This window comes from Cherax quadricarinatus, chromosome 79, assembly GCF_038502225.1.
Source record: "Cherax quadricarinatus isolate ZL_2023a chromosome 79, ASM3850222v1, whole genome shotgun sequence".
NCBI lineage: Eukaryota > Metazoa > Arthropoda > Malacostraca > Decapoda > Parastacidae > Cherax > Cherax quadricarinatus.
Genome location: NC_091370.1, coordinates 18,505,907 through 18,527,736, shown reverse-complemented (window position 1 = coordinate 18,527,736; position 21,830 = coordinate 18,505,907). Strand labels below are relative to the sequence as shown.

General features: G+C 38.5%; 1 protein-coding gene across 4 annotated transcripts in view; it reads left to right on the top strand.

The window, feature by feature from the left end:
- NPF (neuropeptide F) overlaps window positions 1-18,308 on the top strand; it is a 33,570-nt gene extending 15,262 nt beyond the window's left edge. The window contains exons 2-5 of one of the 4 annotated variants that reach the window (XM_070102008.1): window positions 3,446-3,544; window positions 5,974-6,084; window positions 14,238-14,283; window positions 16,983-18,308. In XM_070102008.1, coding sequence (XP_069958109.1) covers window positions 3,446-3,544; window positions 5,974-6,084; window positions 14,238-14,283; window positions 16,983-17,030 — 304 coding nt within the window. In that variant the 3' untranslated portion in view covers window positions 17,031-18,308. The remainder of the gene's footprint in view (window positions 1-3,445; window positions 3,545-5,973; window positions 6,085-14,237; window positions 14,284-16,982) is intronic. The other 3 variants (XM_053797125.2, XM_053797126.2, XM_053797127.2) reach the window with 3 other exon arrangements.
- The last annotated feature ends 3,522 nt before the right edge of the window (window positions 18,309-21,830 follow it).

Below are 21,830 nucleotides of genomic sequence, written 5' to 3'. Positions count from 1 at the left end.
ACCTGGGATAACACAAAAAAGTCAGACAGTGACTTATTTCCACTGGGGTCCTTTTACCTTATTATAATATAAAGGTTATAATATTTTCTTATTATTCTATAATGAAGATAACATCTTATTATCATACTAAAAATACTATCTACTACACGAGGGTCATTACTAGGAATAAGGTAAAATGGTGCATAAATGCAAGATATTTTATAAATACCATTGACATAATGGGAGTATATCAACGGAAAAGTCTGTAGAAACATTAAGTTGAATTTACTAGTAGTATATTTAAGCCTCTTAACTACATGAGGGTAATTTGAAGTTTATTACCAGGTTATCACCAGTCAAGAGTATTTTAATACATGAAATACTAGTCTGTGTATATTACACTGAGAAATATACACACCAATGTGTATAACCCAAGTGTGTATAGTAACTAAGAGCCAAGAAATAACTGCATTAACAGATATTTAGTATTACCTAAAATACACGACACTGTGGATTCTGTGACATATTTTAATATTATCTACGTATACTTACACATGGTATCGAGATTTCTAGGCTAACCTTTCCCCTGGAAAATGAGGAAATAGTGAGTAATCAGTGATGTCAGAGTGAGTTATTAGTGCCTTATTTACTGATAATTGAAGATCATTAGCGGGAAGGATGAGACAGTCAGCTGGAACACAATATGAGGCATAATGCAGCAAAGGATGATGGATACCAGCGTCAGCTGAGCATCGCCTAAACTGATGGAAGGCGATCTAACCCTACAAGCTGAGCGATTTGATCCTTTATCACGTTAACTTTATTGTTTAGTCTACTTCGATCTTCCTTGCTGATGTATTTATACTCGGATGGGAACATGTGACTTAATGTCGGCAGTTCCGAATACAGTTGAGGTGTGTACTTACATTTTTGGCGGGTATTCATTAATGATTTGCTTTCTGTTCGTGATAATTATGGTAATTAAACAGTTATTTCAAAGCTTGCTTTGTGTAAATCAGCGGGGGAAAACACTGTCAACAAATATAGGATATATGCAAATGAGTGTCGATGGGCGGGTGAGAGAGATGAGACATTATTAATATTGTTAATAAATATGAAGACACAGGGAGCTGAACAAGCTTCTGTGGGGACGACGTTTCGCTCTGTGTAGAGCTTTACCAAGTCATGATAAAACTCTAAACAGTGAAACATTGTTCCAAAGCTTGTGCAACCCATTTCTATCTTCAGATTTTTTATTAAACGTCAGAAAGGCTCCTAATCCAAGGAAGAGGATAGTAGCTCCAATTCCCAGGATCATAAACCCTTCATAAACATTTATATATGTTTGTATGTCTCTAGCGGCATCAGTGGATCATCAAACTCGCATCAATGTATCAAGGGAGATTCTCCACTCAAAGCTGTGAATTAATTATCATAGCCAGTAAACATTGCCCGAAAAATGACATTATATATATATATATATATATATATATATATATATATATATATATATATATATATATATATATATATATATATATATATATATATATATATATGCAAGGAATTCGCGAGAGCATGCGAAATATACACAAACACTGATCTCTGATCACTGATCACCTCCCCCCTCACCTCACCCCTCACCCATACCTCGCCCCTCACCCCTATCTCACCTCACCCCTCACCCCTATCTCACCTCACCCCTCACCCCTATCTCACCTCACCCCTCACCCCTATCTCACCTCACCCCTATCTCACCTCACCCCTCACCCCTATCTCACCTCACCCCTCACCCCTATCTCACCTCACCCCTCACCCATACCTCACCTCACCCCTCACCCATACCTCACACCTGACAGACACAGCTATCAGTTCTTCACGATAAATAATTATACTGTCACATGTAAACACGTGATCTTTCAAAATATGTTATACTGCGGCTTTCAGAGGGAGGTACCTGGATGCTGATGAAGGGCTCTTGATCCCAGGAATCAGAGCTACCATCCCATTCCTCAGATCAAATATGATTACTTCATATTTCCCAGCCACTGTGACCCCTTACGGTTTTAATGGTTTCTCGTGAAAATAATAACAATAATAACTTTATTTCTGTAGTGGTTAACTAGATATATTTTCCTTATTTTTCTTTATTATTATGGTGTTTTATTACGTATTTCATATATATTACCTCCAGTATTTAAAATAGTTACACCTTTAATTTGTATTTTGATGTCCTAATATAATTCAAATTATAAATTATTTATTTTATTTTCACATTTACGTAGCAAATTTTATTGAATTATTAGCTAAATATATTAGTTATTAAACTGTTAAAGTTATTATTAAAATTTGATTTTATCAATAGTTTCCTTTCTTCTTGTGGTAATTTATTTAGGAATAAGTATTGAGGTTGATAATTTTCTCAGTAACTTAGCACTAAGTTTATCCCTCAGAGGATCACTGAGATAAATGTGCTTGTAATTCTAGCTTTTATATCTTTTCTGCCTATTGCATTTCTTTTATTCTCTAATTTCTTCACATTTTAATTCGTGTATCCTCTGTAACTTATTTATCCATTTTAATTCGTAAATCTTCTGTATGTGTCTACTTATTATTGTTTGTTATGTTCACCGTATGCTAATTTTCTCTAAGTGTAACACACATGCACGGGGCCAGGAGCTATGACTCTGGGCCAGGAGCTGTGACTCAACCCCAGCAATCACATATACGTAAGTCTTCCAGGTATTTATATCTCAGGTAACATCTTACTGATATTTACATTCCCAGGATTTTTTTTATTTTGAGTTTGCCGATTCTCTTATGTTTAGCAGGTATTTTCTCTTATGCTCTTTTGTTATTTTTCTGATGTGTTTTTCTCGGTTTATCATTGATTATTTTTTTGTGTTTTTCTTTGGTAATTCTTCATTCACTGATTTTCTGATTCTCTCTCTAAAACTTTTATTTCTTCAGAAATATTGATTTTTTTATATTAGCGACGAATTTCCATACATACATTATATATATATATATATATATATATATATATATATATATATATATATATATATATATTGGGGGAAGGAGTGACTAGTTCACATTATTCTTCGCTGATAAAAATTTTCTGGCCTAAGACGAATTTACCTTTGGACTAGGCTATTGTTTCTTTTATCATTGTTCTGTCATAGTGATGCTTAATTTTTCTCTCTGTTGTCGCTGAATTATCAAATCTTCATCCACAAATATTTACCGCCAAATCGCTTTTATTTCTCGCTAAAAAAAATAGTCTCTATATCTTGAAAAATTCCGATTTCTCGCCAAATTTTGTGTGTCGCTAAAAACGCCTTCAGTTCTCGCTAAATCGCATTATTTCTCGCCAAACTTCCTTACTTGCCGCCAAATAAAAAGCTTTATCTCACTTCGATAAGGTCTCCACAAGATCTCACTTTGGTCCGTTTGTTCAAATCAGGCCCGTGGTCCGTGCGTCTGCTGGTCCGTGTCAGGCGAGGGGGGTCACCTGGACTTTACCTGTGCGTGATTTCAACAGTCTCCGGCCGCATATTTCCCGGTAGGAGCGAGTGTCTGGAGTCTCAAGCACCTCTTAGTCAATTTACAAAAAAAAAAAATAGGCCTACTGCCCACGCTAGTGTTGAAAAGGACCAGGTTGCAGAATGTGCTTTCACTGAGACGATGTTTAGCATTGTGCAACTTGCAATTTTTCTTCACGCTACGGACTTATTTTCACTGGTATTTTTACATTAATGGAGTGTGAGGAAGCGCTGGTTCATATACATTAAACCTCAATATTAAAGCTAGAAATAACATTGAAATCAGCTGAAGCCTTTGTTATTTAGCCAAGATGGAAGGGATAATAATAATCGTTTTCCCTATAGCCCTGCAAAGTTGTTTGTTATCTTTGCTCACACTCCAAGAGCATCAAATTTCCCAAAAGTTGTCTCCATTTACTCCAGTGGAAATCAGAAATGCCTGCTTGGTGTTCAAAACCATAACACTCAAAACCCTCTCGTAGAACCTTGTTAATAAACACACTAAACCATAGTGATATGACACATTTCTGCGTCTTGTGTCCACTTTTACTGGAAAAAACATTATACTTCTCACCTACGTACCCGACCTTGTGCCCCACTTTTCACATATACACTCCGTTCAGCTGTGAACATTTATACACCGGGAGGTGTATGTGTCTCAGTGCATGTCTACATTTTAACCCACTAAGGTCATACAGCGCTGCAGTTTCTGATAATTAGTTCCTCTCCGTTAAGTGTACGTAAAGCTACGTTAATTTATTAGTGGTAACTAAACATAAACTTATGTGGAAATCAACAAATTTGTTTGACCTCATGTTCTACTTTGATGGTGAAGTGTTTGTTCATTTCTCAGCAGTCATTCTTTAAGACATTTTAGAATGATGTGTGTTGTATCATCACTATTGTAGGATCATGTGTTGTGGCATCACTGATGTAGAATGATGTATGTTGTGCCATCACTGTTGTAGAATGAAGTAAGTTTTGTCCCCAGCTGCCTAGCGTTGGCTTGATCAACATCTGCCTCACAACACACACACACAAGACACTCAACACCTGGACTCTTCTCGTATAACATTCAGGGGAGAGAGAACAATCCCTCCTTCGACTGCTGCAATCTCTCAAGACACCTCAGCTTCCACACCTCACATGTCACCTGTAGCCAAGTTCAGAGTGCCTTGGAAATGATTCTTATGTTCCTGGGGCAGTGTCAAACCCATATGGGGTCATTAATGCCTGAGAAAGGTGGTTCAATGGGCTAAGGGGCCGTGGGATGGATAAGTGGAGAGTCTATACGGTGATTTCAAAGTAAAACGTAATTTGTGGAAAATTTTTCGGTGTTTATGAAAGGTCAAAATCATTTGCGACCTCTTACGATAATTGCAAGAATTTTTACAGCGATGTCAATAAAGAGAATTCTTAGGAGCGTGAGAATAAGATGTTAATGCCGAAGCTTACACCTCTGCCTTACCTCTGTTATTATTATTATTATTATTATTATTATTATTATTATTATTATTATTTTTATTATTATTTTTATTATTTTTATTATTATTTCCTGACACGGGTCTTAATCGTATGAATGATCAGCTAATATAAATTCATTCAGGTCTTGTACATGCGACATTTCTCACTGACACACTGGTGGTCATTCCTGCTTCACTCAACCTGCCAACTTCACCACCAATGCTTCAGTTTATTTTTCCAAGACACTGGCCGTCTCCCACCGAGGCATGCTGACCCTCCAAAAAAGAAGAAACACTTTTATTATCACTCACTCCATTACTGTCTTGCCAGAGGCGTGTTAACAATAAAGTTAACAAAAACTGCACCATATCTCCACATCCACATCCGCCGAGCATTAATGCATATACAAAACTTTGTTTTTTAAATAATACAGTGTTAAATGTTTATTTATTTAATTAATGAAATTAGCAGTATACACACGTATTAAACACGATTGAGACTAATGCATGGTGTATAATACAAGAGGATTTTTGCAGAACAACCACTGGGAAAAAAGTAGTGAAATTCCAAGTGTTCTCGTGATTTCTCACATTATCAGTTCCAGTGATCGTAGGACAACCTATTTTTTTCTGTAACATGACAATCTCCTGATGATGTGTTGATTGCAACACGAAAGACCTAGAGCTATCATTCAACTCCCTCATTAGTTATTTTACATATATATATATATATATATATATATATATATATATATATATATATATATATATATATATATATATATATATATATATATAAAATGTGTGTGTGTGTGTGTGTTTGTGTGTGTCCACATTGCTCAATGGTCAGGTAGTTTTGGGGTCAATAATCCACTTCACACAATTAAATAAGCAAAACTTTATAATGTAATCTGTCACTCTTTCTTTCTCTCTCTCTCTCTATCTCTCTCTCTCTCTGACTGATGTCACATGGTCTTCCTCCGTAGCACTCGTGCAGCTCCTGGCCCCGCCTCGCAGATACAAGCACTACAAAAAACGCTAAAGTTCCTACAATTACAAGAACTGGGCAAATTGTACTCTCTTAGGGCGCGGCCGCGGTGAGTCAGGCCACACTGCTTCTTACAACACTCTGCCATAGTGGTCATAGTTGCAAGCACTGATCTCTTATTTTCTGCACTCCAATGCTCAATCAAATTGTATATATAATAATAATAATTTTGCCTGGATTATCGTTATTATTATTATTGAATGTTGTTAATTACACTAATTAATATACATCTGCATGAACATTTACTTTTTCTTATGCATGAAAATTCATTATATATATATATATATATATATATATATATATATATATATATATATATATATATATATATATATTATATATATTATTTATATATATATATATATATTATTTATATATATATATATTATTTATATATATATATTATTTATATATATATATATATATATATATATATATATATATATATATATATATATATTTTCTCTTTTCTATCCATCAATTACCTTCTTGAGTTTGTATTTCCAGCTATGGCTTTGATTCGACCAAACTCAATTCAGTAACTGATTCTCAGTAATCCCTGACCTAACAACCTTCCTCGCTATTTCTTCGATGGCTCCAGAGTTTATTGTCTAATTTATTAATATTATAGTTTTAGTGACGCTGTAAACCCTTGTGGTTTACCTTGGGTTCACGGAGTGGTGGAGGCTTGATCCTCCGTCCACTGTTGGTTAAATGGGTTTCAAGTCTGTCGACTACACTCGGAGGGTTGTGTTTAAGGCTGTGTCATTTGTTTACCATCAGTTGCTGTTGTTTAGATAACTTAAAATAGGGTTTAAATTATAATATCAGTGTGTATATACATTGATATACCTCTCGGTGTATATACACTGAGAGATGTATACCCCTCTCTGTATATAAAATGAGAGATGTACACTTATTTGTGTATAAAATGTTTCTAGACTATCTGTAGCCTACCTAACGTTACTTAATTCAAAATTTATGTTACCACTACTACTACAACTACTACTACTGCTACTATTGCTGCTGCTACTTTTACTACTGCTACTTCTACGACTACTACTACTACTACTACTACTGCTATTGCTTCTACTAATACTGCTGTTCCTACTACTGTTGCTACTACTACTGCTATTACTATTACTACTACCATTGTTATTACTGCTGTTACTACTAGTAGTGCTATTACTACAACTATTGCTACTACTGCTACTACTACTACTATTGCTGCTGCTACTTTTACTACTGCTACTTCTACGACTACTACTACTACTACTACTATTGCTTCTACTAATACTGCTGTTCCTACTACTATTGCTACTACTACTGCTATTACTGTTACTACTACCATTGTTATTACTGCTATTGCTACTACTACTACTACTAGTGCTATTACTACAACTATTGCTACTACTACTACTACTACTATTGCTAATACTGATACTGCTGTTCCTACTACTATTGCTACTGCTGTTGCTATTACTTTTAATACTACTGTTGCTATTACTACTATTGCTACTTCTACTACTGCTATTTCTACTACTATTGCTACTACTACTGCTATTACTATTACTACTACCATTATTACTACTATTGCTACTACTACTACTAGTGCTATTACTACAACTATTACTACTACTACTAGTGCTATTACTACAACTATTGCTACTACTACTACTAGTGCTATTACTACAACTATTGCTACTACTACTACTAGTGCTATTACTACAACTATTGCTACTACTGCTACTAGTGCTATTACTACAACTATTGCTACTACTACTACTAGTGCTATTACTACAACTATTGCTACTACTACTACTAGTGCTATTACTACAACTATTGCTAATACTGCTACTACCCAAACCACTAGGCAGTGGAGAAGATAAACAGAAGAAGAATAGATGGAGCACTTGGAGATAAGTGGTTTCATAGAGACATAGCTTGGGTTTAGAGAAGGAAAATCTTGTCTAACAAACCTGCTGGAGTTCTGTGGCAAAGTAACCGAAGTGAGGCATAGAAGAGAGAGGGATGGATGGGCTGCATGTTTTTTGGACTGCAAGAAGGTATTTGACACTGTTCCTCATGAGAGGTTGGGGCTTAAATTTTAGGAGCAGGCAGTAATAATATGGAATGCCCTGCAATGGATCGAAGAAAACTTAACAGAAAGTAAACAGCGAATGATTGTCTAAGAGGTGTTGCAGTGGGCGCATGTGACGAGTGAGGTTCCACAAGGATCAGTACTTGGAGCCTGTGCTATTGCGTACATATCACGGAACACAGTGAGTCAGAGGTGATCCTGTTCGCAGATGATGTAAAACTAACGAGAATAGTATAGACAGGTGAGGTACAGAAAATGCTACAAAGGAACCTGGAAAAGCTTCAGGTCTTGTCTGAAAAATGGGTGTTAGAATTTTATCTCAACATATGCAAAAATGTGAAGATTGGAGCCTGGCAAAGAAAACTGCAAACGGAATATAGGCTCGGAGGGGCAAAAGCTGCAAACCTCAGTAAGGGAGAATATCGGGGTGAGCATTGTAACGAGCATATCACCTGAGGCGTATATTAACCGAATAATTGCCGCAACAAATGCACATCTGGTAAATAACGAAAATAGCTTTACGAACCTCAGGAAGGGGTCATTCATGTCACTATATACAGCATATATCAGATCCATATTGGAGTATGCAGAACCTATGTGGAACCCTCGTCCTGGTCAAGCATCAAACATGTCAAAAAATGGAGTGTAGAGGGTTGCAACTAGACAGAGCCACAGAGACAGAGCTACAGAGACAGAACTACAGAGACAGAGCCACAGAGGGAGAGAAAGAGGGAGAGGGGTTGGTGCCAGAGCTGAGAGGGTGGGTGAGAGATAAACTTGAGGTGATGTGATAGTTATACATAAAATACTGAGGAGGAATTGTTAGGGTGGACGGACATATTGTTCAAGAGGCGGGAAAAAAGAACACAAGGGCACAGTTGGAAGTTCAAAACACAAATGAGTCACAAGGATGTTAGGAAGTATTTCTTCGGCCTTAGAGTGGTCGGGAAATTGAACGGTTGGATACTAAGGTATCCAGGTTCATACTTAGCTTACGAAGAGGTATGATGGGGCTCTCGAAGCTAGGAGAGAGTGAACTCGGTAGCGACCAGCGACGAGGTTGGGCCAGGACCTGAGGCTCAACCCCTGAAACCATGTAGCGGTAAGTACATATAGATGAGCGCGCGCGCGTGAACACACACACACACACACACACACACACACACACACACACACACACACACACACACACACACACACACACACACACACACACACACACACACAGAAAAGTTATAAGTGTTATTAATGTAGTAACTTATAACAGCTGTGTCTTCATTACCAAGCTGTGGTATTGTGCTGTCTTACTCACTAAGCTTTACTCCCCTTCACGCTGCTCATGTTTACTGCAATGTTCAAGCTTACTACAGGTCACAAGCTTACTGCAGTGCACAAGCTTACTGCAGTGCACAAGCTTACTGCAGTGCTCAGGCTTACTATAGTGCTCAAGCTGACTATAGTGCACAAGCTTACTGCAGTGCACAAGCTTACTGCAGTGCTCAGGCTTACTATAGTGCTCAGGCTTACTATAGTGCTCAAGCTGACTATAGTGCACAAGCTTACTGCAGTGCTCAGGCTTACTATAGTGCTCAGGCTTACTATAGTGCTCAAGCTGACTATAGTGCACAAGCTTACTGCAGTGCACAAGCTTACTGCAGTGCTCAGGCTTACTATAGTGCTCAGGCTTACTATAGTGCTCAGGCTTACTATAGTGCTCAAGCTGACTATAGTGCACAAGCTTACTGCAGTGCTCAGCTTACTACAGTATACCTGAAGTATATCTGGAGAGGGTTTCAAGAGTCAACGCCCCTGCGGCCCGGCTTATTGCACAAGCTTACTGCAGTGTTCAAGCTTACTGTAGTGCTCAGCTTATTACAGTGCTCAAGATAACTACAGTGCACAAGCTTACTTCAGTGCTCAGCTTACTACAGTGCACAAGCTTACTGCAGTGCTCAGCTTGCTACAGTGCACAAGCTTACTGCAGTGCTCAGCTTACTACAGTGCACAAGCTTACTGCAGTGCTCAGCTTACTGCACTACTCAGCTTATCGCAATGCACAAGCTTCAGTTCTTGGTACCTTGGGATAGGGAAGGTCTCTATCCTGGACGGGATGTCACTGGTTGCTTGCCTAACTAATAAGTAAGAACTCATTATATCTTTTGCACAAATGGTGGGGATATTTCCCCTTTCCTCTAAAATAAACTCTCAGTAGTTGTGCTTGATTTATCATAATGATTAATGTAACGAGAGTAAATTATTGACTGTAACAAGTTGATGGTGATGAGAATAATAATAATAATAATAATAATAATAATAATAATAATATCATTATTACTATTGTTATTGTAATCTTGATGAAGCGCTAAACCCACAGGGATTATACAGTGCCTATGGGAGTGTGACATAATCTGATTTGATCCGAGGAAGAGGTGAGCGTAGCTCCATTTCCTGGGATCAAGAACCCTTCATTAGCATCAAGGCCCCCCCCCACGACATCAACATTCGTCTTGCATAATTTAACATTGTTTTTAATCTTATAATTAATTTTGTAGTATATCTTTGAGCATTTTTTTGACTTTGAGATATTTCTGAAAATTTTGGACCGCATGCCACAGCAGTATACTCAGATTTTGATCGTATATGTTTATCCAAAAATAATTTCCAGTTTAGTCACGTGACTATTGGGTCATAAATTTGCATTTATATCAAATAAAAAGGTAAGTAAATACACTGGCGGGTGTATATCTCAGTATATATAGAGATGTGTATAAATCCATATATATATCTATATATATATATATATATATATATATATATATATATATATATATATATATATATATATATATATATATATATATATATATATATATATATATATATGCAATAAGATGACAGTAAACAGTATGAAGGACCTGTCTAGTTGGGCCGGCGGGCGTGCTGTCTCGCGTCAGGTATTTCGTTGTTGTGGGATCTGATAGTGAGGTGAGGGCTACCCCTTTATATACCTTCCTTTGATGCTTTACTTTCATTGTTCCTTGATAATGTGAGTAGTCACAAAAGTGCTTGAAACTTCTCTATTCTTTCACAGTGGTTGTTTTGCATATATATATATACATATATATATATATATATATATATATATATATATATATATATATATATATATATATATATATATATATATATATATATATATATATATAATGCGTGTGTGTGTTTTCTCCTATTTGAACTCACTTATATATTGTTACAGGTGTCGAATCTCAGCTCCTGGGCCCGCCTTTCGTCTTACCGCTTTCCAAATTGACTCTTAGTCTTATGGGCCCTGTCGTACCTACTCTTATAACTGTGTATAAAGCCTGCCTACAATACTTCCAGATCATTCCCCTTCCCGACCACTTTCAGGCTGAAGGCATACTCCTAACAGGGAAGCTGTGCCCCCGAGTACCTGTTTCTCGCCTTTCAGACAGCATTAAGTACCTATGAGTATCGTGAATGTTGTTACCATATCTCCCCTAATTCTTGTTTTACAATATGGTAAACTTCACTTCAGTCAGCCTCTCTTAGTAGCTAGTGTTCACTAGCATCTAGTAACTAGTGTTCATCACTAGCATCTAGTAACTAGTGTTCATCACTAGCATCTAGTAACTAGTGTTCATAGCTAGCATCTAGTAACTAGTGTTCATCACTAGCATCTAGTAACTAGTGTTCATGACTAGCATCTAGTAACTAGTGCTCATAACTAGCGTCTAGTAACTAGTGTTCATAACTAGCATCTAGTAACTAGTGTTCATAACTAGCAGCTAGTAACTAGTGCTCATAACTAGCATCTAGTAACTAGTGCTCATAACTAGCATCTAGTAACTAGTGTTCATCACTAGCATCTAGTAACTAGTGTTCATCACTAGCATCTAGTAACTAGTGCTCATAACTAGCATCTAGTAACTAGGGCTCATAACTATCATCTAGTAACTAGTGTTCATCACTAGCATCTAGTAACTAGTGTTCACAAGCATCTAGTAACTAGTGTTCACTAGCATCTAGTAACTAGTGTTCATCACTAGAATCTAGTAACTAGTGTTCATCACTAGCATCTAGTAACTAGTGTTCATAACTAGCATCTAGTAACTAGTGTATAACTAGCATCTAGTAACTAGTGCTCATAACTAGCATCTAGTAACTAGCGTTCATCACTAGCATCTAGTAACTAGTGCTCATAACTAGCATCTAGTAACTAGTGCTCATAACTAGCATCTAGTAACTAGTGCTCATAACTAGCATCTAGTAACTAGTGCTCATAACTAGCATCTAGTAACTAGTGTTCATAACTAGCATCTAGTAACTAGTGCTCATAACTAGCATCTAGTAACTAGTGTTCATAACTAGCATCTAGTAACTAGTGCTCATAACTAGCATCTAGTAACTAGTGCTCATAACTAGCATCTAGTAACTAGTGTTCATAGCTAGCATCTAGTAACTAGTGCTCATAACTAGCATCTAGTAACTAGTGCTCATAACTAGCATCTAGTAACTAGTGCTCATAACTAGCATCTAGTAACTAGTGTTCATAACTAGCATCTAGTAACTAGTGTTCATAACTAGCATCTAGTAACTAGTGTTCATAACTAGCATCTAGTAACTAGTGTTCATAACTAGCATCTAGTAACTAGTGCTCATCACTAGCATCTAGTAACTAGTGTTCATAACTAGCATCTAGTAACTAGTGCTCATCACTAGCATCTAGTAACTAGTGTTCATAACTAGCATCTAGTAACTAGTGCTCATCACTAGCATCTAGTAACTAGTGTTCACAAGCATCTAGTAACTAGTGTTCACTAGCATCTAGTAACTAGTGTTCATCACTAGCATCTAGTAACTAGTGCTCATAACTAGCATCTAGTAACTAGTGCTCATCACTAGCATCTAGTAACTAGTGTTCACAAGCATCTAGTAACTAGTGTTCACTAGCATCTAGTAACTAGTGCTCATCACTAGCATCTAGTAACTAGTGCTCATAACTAGCATCTAGTAACTAGTGCTCATCACTAGCATCTAGTAACTATTGCTCATCACTAGCATCTAGTAACTTGTGCTCATAACTAGCATCTAGTAACTAGTGCTCATCACTAGCATCTAGTAACTAGTGCTCATCACTAGCATCTAGTAACTTGTGCTCATCACTAGCATCTAGTAACTAGTGCTCATCACTAGCATCTAGTAACTAGTGCTCATCACTAGCATCTAGTAACTAGTGCTCATAATTAGCATCTAGTAACTAGTGCTCATCACTAGCATCTAGTAACTAGTGCTCATCACTAGCATCTAGTAACTTGTGCTCATCACTAGCATCTAGTAACTAGTGCTCATCACTAGCATCTAGTAACTAGTGTTCATAACTAGCATCTAGTAACTTTTGTTCATCACTAGCATCTAGTAACTAGTGCTCATCACTAGCATCTAGTAACTAGTGTTCATAACTAGCATCTAGTAACTAGTGTTCATAACTAGCATCTAGTAACTAGTGCTCATCACTAGCATCTAGTAACTAGTGTTCATAACTAGCATCTAGTAACTAGTGCTCATCACTAGCATCTAGTAACTAGTGTTCATAACTAGCATCTAGTAACTAGTGCTCATCACTAGCATCTAGTAACTAGTGTTCATAACTAGCATCTAGTAACTAGTGCTCATCACTAGCATGTAGTAACTAGTGTTCATAACTAGCATCTAGTAACTAGTGTTCATAACTAGCATCTAGTAACTAGTGCTCATCACTAGCATCTAGTAACTAGTGTTCATCACTAGCATCTAGTAACTAGTGCTCATCACTAGCATCTAGTAACTAGTGTTCATAACTAGCATCTAGTAACTAGTGCTCATCACTAGCATCTAGTAACTAGTGTTCATAACTAGCATCTAGTAACTAGTGCTCATCACTAGCATCTAGTAACTAGTGTTCATAACTAGCATCTAGTAACTAGTGCTCATCACTAGCATCTAGTAACTAGTGTTCATAACTAGCATCTAGTAACTAGTGCTCATCACTGCCATGTTTTATATTAAGCAAATCTTCTAACCAGTTATTTTATTTGTTACAGATTTGGAAAACGTAGTGAATATGTCGCACCAGCTGATGACACCATGGTGAGTGGTGGTAGTTGTGGTAGTGGTGGTAGTTGTGGTAGTGGTGGTAGTTGTGGTATTGTAGGGGTTCTTAAATGGAGATATCGAGGGTTGAAGGTAGACACACTTGTTGGATGGTAACATATATTGTCAGACTGTGATGATGGAAGTGGAGCCCAGCCTCTGCCTGTCTTAGCCTGTCTAGGTCTACACGCCGACTGAGAGGGAGGCAGAGGTACGAACGTACACATGCGCATCCCGTGACGTCACACAAAGTCACAGGCCTAAAAGGGATCTCCTATCTAAAGCACATGGATGATACTATATGCTATGCTATATAACACAGGGATCAGCAACTATGCTGACAGTGGTAGTTGTGGTTTGTGGTGAGTGGTGGTAGTGGTGAGTGGTGGTAGTTGTGGTAGTTGTGGTAGTGGTGAGTGGTGGTAGTGGTGAGTGGTGGTAGTTGTGGTAGTGGTGAGTGGTGGTAGTTGTGGTGAGTGGTGGTAGTTGTGGTAGTTGTGAGTGGTGGTAGTTGTGAGTGGTGGTAGTTGTGGTAGTGGTGGTAGTTGTGGTAGTGGTGAGTGGTCGTAGTTGTGGTAGTGGTGAGTGATGGTAGTTGTGGTAGTGGTGAGTGGTGGTAGTTGTGGTAGTGGTGAGTGGTGGTAGTTGTGGTAGTGGTGAGTGGTGGTAGTTGTGAGTGGTGGTTGTTGTGGTAGTGGTGAGTGGCGATAGTTGTGAGTGATGGTAGTTGTGGTAGTGGTGAGTGGTGGTAGTTGTGAGTGGTGGTAGTGGTGAGTGGTGGTAGTTGTTGTAGTGGTGAGTGGTGGTAGTTGTTGTAGTGGTGAGTGGTGGTAGTTGTGGTAGTGGTGAGTGGTGGTAGTTGTGGTAGTGGCGAGTGGTGGTAGTTGTGAGTGGTGGTAGTGGTGGTAGTTGTGGTAGTGGTGAGTGGTGGTAGTTGTGGTAGATGGTGGTAGTGGTGAGTGGTGGTAGCTGTGGTAGTGGTGAGTGCTGGTAGATGGTGGTAGTGTTGAGTGCTGGTAGTTGTGGTAGATGGTGGTATTGGTGAGTGCTGGTAGTTGTGGTAGGTGGTGGTAGTGGTGAGTGCTGGTAGTTGTGGTAGTGGCGAGTGCTGCTAGTTGTGGTAGATGGTGGTAGTGGTGAGTGCTGCTAGCTGTAGTAGACTGTGGTAGTGGTGAGTGCTGGTAGTTGTAGTGGTGAGTACTGGTAGTTGTGGTAGTGGTGAGTGCTGGTAGTTGTGGTAGATTGTAGTAATAGTGAGTGCTGGTAGTTGTGGTAGATGGTGGTAGTGGTGAGTGCTGGTAGTGTTGGTAGATTGAGGTGGTGCTGGTAGTTATGGTAGATGGTCGTGCTGGTAGTTGTGGTGAGATTTTGGTAGTAATGGGTAGTTGTGGCTATTATGGTGGGTGGTGATAGTTGCGGTGGATGGTGGTGAGTTGTGAGAGCTGTGGTAGATGGTGGTAATTATAGTGAGTTGTGGTGGATGGTGGTGGTTGTGGTGAATTGTTATAGACGGTGTGGTAGCTGTGGTGGATTGATGTACTTTTGATGGATTGAGTTAGTTGTGGTGGATTGTGGTAGTTGTGATGGATTGTGGTAGTTGTGGTGGATTGTGATAGGTTTGGTGATTGTAATGGATTGTGGTAGTCGTAGTTGATTGTGGTACTTGTGGTTGATTGTTGTAGTTGTGAACTAGTAAATTGTGGGAGTTGTGGTGGATTGTGGTAGTGTTGTTGCTCTGGTGAATTGTGATTAATTGTGGTAGATGTAATGGATTGTGGTAGCTGTAATGGATTGTGGTAGTTGTAATGGATTGTGGTAGTTGTAATGGATTGTGGTAGTTGTAATGGATTGTGGTAAATGTAATGGATTGTGGTAGATGTAATGGATTGTGGTAGTTGTAATGGATTGTGGTAAATGTAATGGATTGTGGTAGATGTAATGGATTGTGGTAGCTGTAATGGATTGTGGTAGTTGTAATGGATTGTGGTAGTTGTAATGGATTGTGGTAGTTGTAATGGATTGTGGTAAATGTAATGGATTGTGGTAGATGTAATGGATTGTGGTAGATGTAATGGATTGTGGTAGTTGTAATGGATTGTGGTAAATGTAATGGATTGTGGTAGACGTAATGGATTGTGGTATGACCCCCCTACGGGTTTAGTGTTTCCCCGTTAGTGGTATTATTATTAGTAGTAGTGGTAGTAATATTTATATTATATAAAATATATTAAACTCTTAGTGTATATATACGGAGATACATACTTCTCAATATATATATATATATATATATATATATATATATATATATATATATATATATATATATATATATATATATATATATATATATATATATATATATATATACCTCTCAGTATATATACACAGATATATACTACACTGTCGTCTCCGTGTATATCCTCATGATAAACCCTCAAATATTCTTAAATATCAGAATGGGACACATTTCAGCTTAAAACGAACATAATAAGAATCATCCCAGGATAAAACAGAAATATAATGCATTAAACATGATCCCAGGATAATAAAAATCGCAGGGAAAAAAGTATAGAGTTGTAATATATTTAAATTTCATATATAACTGGTTCTGTAATTGTGGGGAAAATAAGGTGAGTTTCCTCACAAAAATGGTTGACCAGACTCTTGTACTAACACTCAGTTTTTCTTTTGTACAGATGGAAGCAAGTGAGAGAATCCTGGAGTCTCTCTCCCGCAGGAGGTGAGGATTTTGACACTATTATCACCACTACCAGCACCACTACCTGCACCACCACTAGCACCACTACTAGCACCATCACTAGCACCACTACTAACACCACTACTAACACCAATGCCTGCCTCTCTCTCTCTCTCTCTCCTCGCATCAAATTGCTGGCACTTGATCTAACTCATCACTCGCTTCCTTCTCACTCCTCATGTTGAAATTATCCTTAAAACTTTCTCCTGACTCTCCCGTCTCATTTCCTTCCTTTATCCGTCTCTCTTCATTTTGATCCGTCCTATTTCCCCTTTTCTTGAAGTCAAAATACTGAAGTAGACTACGAATCTACTCATCTACATCCATTGTTCCTCCTTTAAAAGGTACGTAAGGTCCTCTATCTTCTAATATCATGTTCATTTTTCCACTATAATCTACCTTGTCCATAATTAATATCGCATTTTCTTTGTCTGCTTCGTAAGGTGAAGTCCAGGATCTTTCCTTAGGTCTGATGCCGTGCTCCTTCCTTAAGTGAATGTGACCTGACCTGACGCGACTAGGTTGGGTCATTGGCTTAAGCCAATGACCCAACCTAGTCGCGGTAGGGGACTTGGACCTAGTCCGGTAGGAGACTTGGACCTGCCTCGCATGGGCCAGTAGGCCTGCTGCAGTGTTCCTTCTTATGTTCAACAAATATCTGAGGACAGTTGTGTTGTAGAGCTCTAAGCTTTGCTCACACCTTTTCAACATAATTATCATCAAATATTTGTTAACTTATACCATGAATTAAGGAAAGATCCTGGACTTCACCTTACGAAACAAAGCAAATACGATAAAAATTATAGACAACGTAAATTATAGTGGAAAAATGAACATGTTATTAAAAGACTGGGGAACTTACGTGCCTCTTAAGTATTTCAAGGGTCTTATTCAACTCCCTCTGTCGTACTGAAGCATTTGAATCCTTTAGCATTTCCTTTCCTCACTAAGTGGCGGTGAATCCCAACTCCAGCTATATGAATCCCTAGTCAACATCTCAAACGAGTGACGTATCAGCTGGTTCGAGATCCTGCTTCGACAACACGACCATCAAACAGAGAGATCCAACTCCTTTGAACCAGCTTTGGCGCCATCAAGAGAGATCCCTTTGAAACAGCTTTGGTGCCACCTACAGAGCGATCCAATCCCTTTATAGCAGCGTGGCGCCATCTACCAGCGGCGTCGTTCTCCACGTGTTCTTGATACCTATATAGTTATGGCAGTCTTCAGGAAATAAAGCACATTGTGTATTAAATGTGGTACAGCCATGAGTTTCTTTACATTCCTCCTTAATAGACAGCAAATACAAACATTATAAACCATACCCCGGCTGGGATTGAACCCGCGGTCAGAGAGTCTCAAAACTCTCAAGGCTCTCTGACCGCGGGTTCAATCCCAGCCGGGGTATGGTTTGTTTGCAATCGTGTCATTACGATTTCGTGAGTCACAAACATTATATATATATATATAGTTTTCACGACCTCACGAACCTTTCTAGCAGAGCTGTGGTACCGAGTCCTATTGGAATCCATAACTAGTAGCAGTTAACAGTAACTAAACCAGGATATATATATATATATATATATATATATATATATATATATATATATATATATATATATATATATATATATATATATATATATATATATATATATATATATATATATATATATATATATATATATATATATATATATATATTATATATATATATATATATATATATATATATATATATATATATATATATATATATATATATATATATATATATATATATATATATATATATATATATATATTATATATATTATATATATATATATATATATATATATATATATATATATATATATATATATATATATATATATATATATATATATATATATATATATATATATATATATATATATATATATATATATATATATATATATATATATATAATCGTTTCTCTGAACGAATCTGCCTGAACTTCCTACTCATTTCTGAAACACTGCAAGCTCCTGATGTGTTGATAACAACATGAAAGGCCTAGAACTATGCTTTAATCGCTAAAATGCGGTTCACGGGTGTATAACCGAGAGGTTATACACCTGTCAGTGTATATACATGCGAAGGAACATTATATAAACGAGGTGATTAAAACACCCATCCAACCCTTCCCTGAGAGGTCAAAATGCCACACCACACTAATCTACCAGACCAGCTGGACTCGTATACCACCTGTAGATGGTTCTGGCCTACCCTCTTTACAGCTGGCTAAGATAATTTGCAAGACCTTGCTCACAGCTGGCTAAGATAACAATAATAATCTTTATTTCTATAAGTACATGATACAACTAATACAGACCATAGCTGACATCAATGGCTTAATTATAGAAAGCTGGTTATGTAGAGCATTTCCCGCAACTTAGGTTACTCTTGTCCCCCCAGGATGCGACCCACACCAGTCCACTATCACCCAGGTACCTACATACTGCTAGGTGAACAGTGACAGCAGGTGTAAGGTGACTAACACCCAGGTACCTACTTACTCCTACGTGAACAGGGACGGACAGCAGGTATAAGGTGACTAACACCCAGGTACCTACTTACTGCTAGGTGAACAGGGACAGCAGGTGTAAGGTGACTAACGCCTAGGTACTTACTTACTGCCAGGTGAACAGTGACAGCAGGCGTCTTAAGCAAACACGCCCCAATGTTTCCAGCCATACCGGGATCGAACCACGGACCTCAGTGTGTGAGGTGAGTGCGCTACCAACCCAGCTATGGTATTGTAAAGTGTGGCAAATGCATAGCTAATATCTAGCTTCAAAAAAAAGTGGCTTATTGAACTGTGTACAAATGTTCATCTCTTTCCCCTAGGCAATGTATGACTCCTGCGGGTTTAGCGCATCCCCCATGATAATGCTGACTCCAACAGCACGTCAAACCTCAGAACTAGCACTCTTGGTCCAAGGAGTTAGAGCTTCTCTTCCTTAGATCAAAATTGATTACCTTCCATTCCTTCTTGGCAGTTTTTGACCCTTATGGGTTTAGTGCATACCAATAAATATAATGGTAATAATAATGCTAATAGCAATAATATATATATATATATATATATATATATATATATATATATATATATATATATATATATATATATATATATATATACACACACACACACAGACAAACCATACCCCCGGCCGGGATTGAACCCGGGGTCATAGAGTCTCAAAACTCCAGCCCGTCGCGTTAGCCACTAGACCAGCTAGCCACAATAAGATTCATCCAACTAGGTATATTTCTACACCATAGGAAGGTTAGCACAGGCACCACTGTGACCACAAATGCAAGTTTTTACAGACGAATCTCCAGCTAGCGTGGCCGTCTGTAAAAACTTGCATTTGTGGTCACAGTGGTGCCTGTGCTAACCTTCCTATGGTGTAGAAATATACCTAGTTGGATGAATCTTATTGTGGCTAGCTGGTCTAGTGGCTAACGCGGGGGGCTGGAGTTTTGAGACTCTATGACCGCGGGTTCAATCCCGGCCGGGGGTATGGTTTATTTGCAATCGTGTCATTACGATTTCTTGAGACACACAGACACATATATATAGTGAAAACTGGATTGCTACACCCGTAGAGTTTGATAAGATGACACCTCCCGTTTTCTATAGGAAAAATGCTCATGATAGTGAGAGGCTCTTGATTAAAGGAACTGGAGCTGCAGATTTGCTCCTGTCAAACATTATAACCTCCAGGTTTTTGTTGTACCTGTATATATCTCTCTCTCTCTCTCTCTCTCTCTCTCTCTCTCTCTCACTAGGTCAGGTGAGGTCACAGGCCTGGCAGCACGCCTCCACCTGTCTATCGTCTCTGGGTCTGTCTATCCCTCGCTCATCACATCACTTTCACTCACCAATAGACATTTCCTGACATATGTCTGCGAGGGGTGGTGCACTCACCTATATGTGGTTTCAGAGGTCGAGTCACAGTTCCCGGCCCTGCCTCTTGGCTGGTCGCTAATACCTGGAGTTTACCTGGAGAGAGTTCCGGGGGTCAACGCCCCCGCGGCCCGGTCTGTGACCAGGCCTCCTGGTGAATCAGAGCCTGATCAACCAGGCTGTTGCTGCTGGCTGCACGCAAACCAACGTACGAGCCACAGCCCGGCTGGTCCACTTTCTTTCCCTGCTCCAAGAGCTTTATTGTACCTCTTAAAGTTATGTATGAAACCAGCCTCTTCCACATCACTCTCCAAGTTGTTCCCCCCTCAAGGAAGGTTCCTTGATGTTGGTGAGGGGCTCTTGATTTAGGGAATTGGATCTGTGCTCCACTTCCCCGAATTAAGCCTGAATACCTTCCACATCCCCCCCCCAGGCGCTGTATAATCCTCCGGGTTTAGCGCTTCCCCCTTGATTATATTAATAATCCAAGTTGTTCCACTGACAACTCTCAAGGCTGAAGAAATACTTCCTAATATCTTTGTGACTAGTACGAGTGTTCAACTTCCAGTTGTGACCCCTTGTTGCTGTGTCCCATCTCTCAAACATTCTGTCCCTGTTTACCTTATCAATTCCTCTCAGTATTTTGTACGTTATCATATCACCCCTGGTCCTGTCCTCCAGTGTCATCAGGCTGTGTTTTAACCTATTACCGTATGTCAGGTGTGTGTACTCACCTGTGTGGTTACAGGGGTTGAGTCACAGCTCCTCTCTGTGTACTCACCTGTTTGGGGTTGCAGGGGTCGAGTCACAGCTCCTGTGTGAGTATTCTATTGTAGTTGCAAAGGT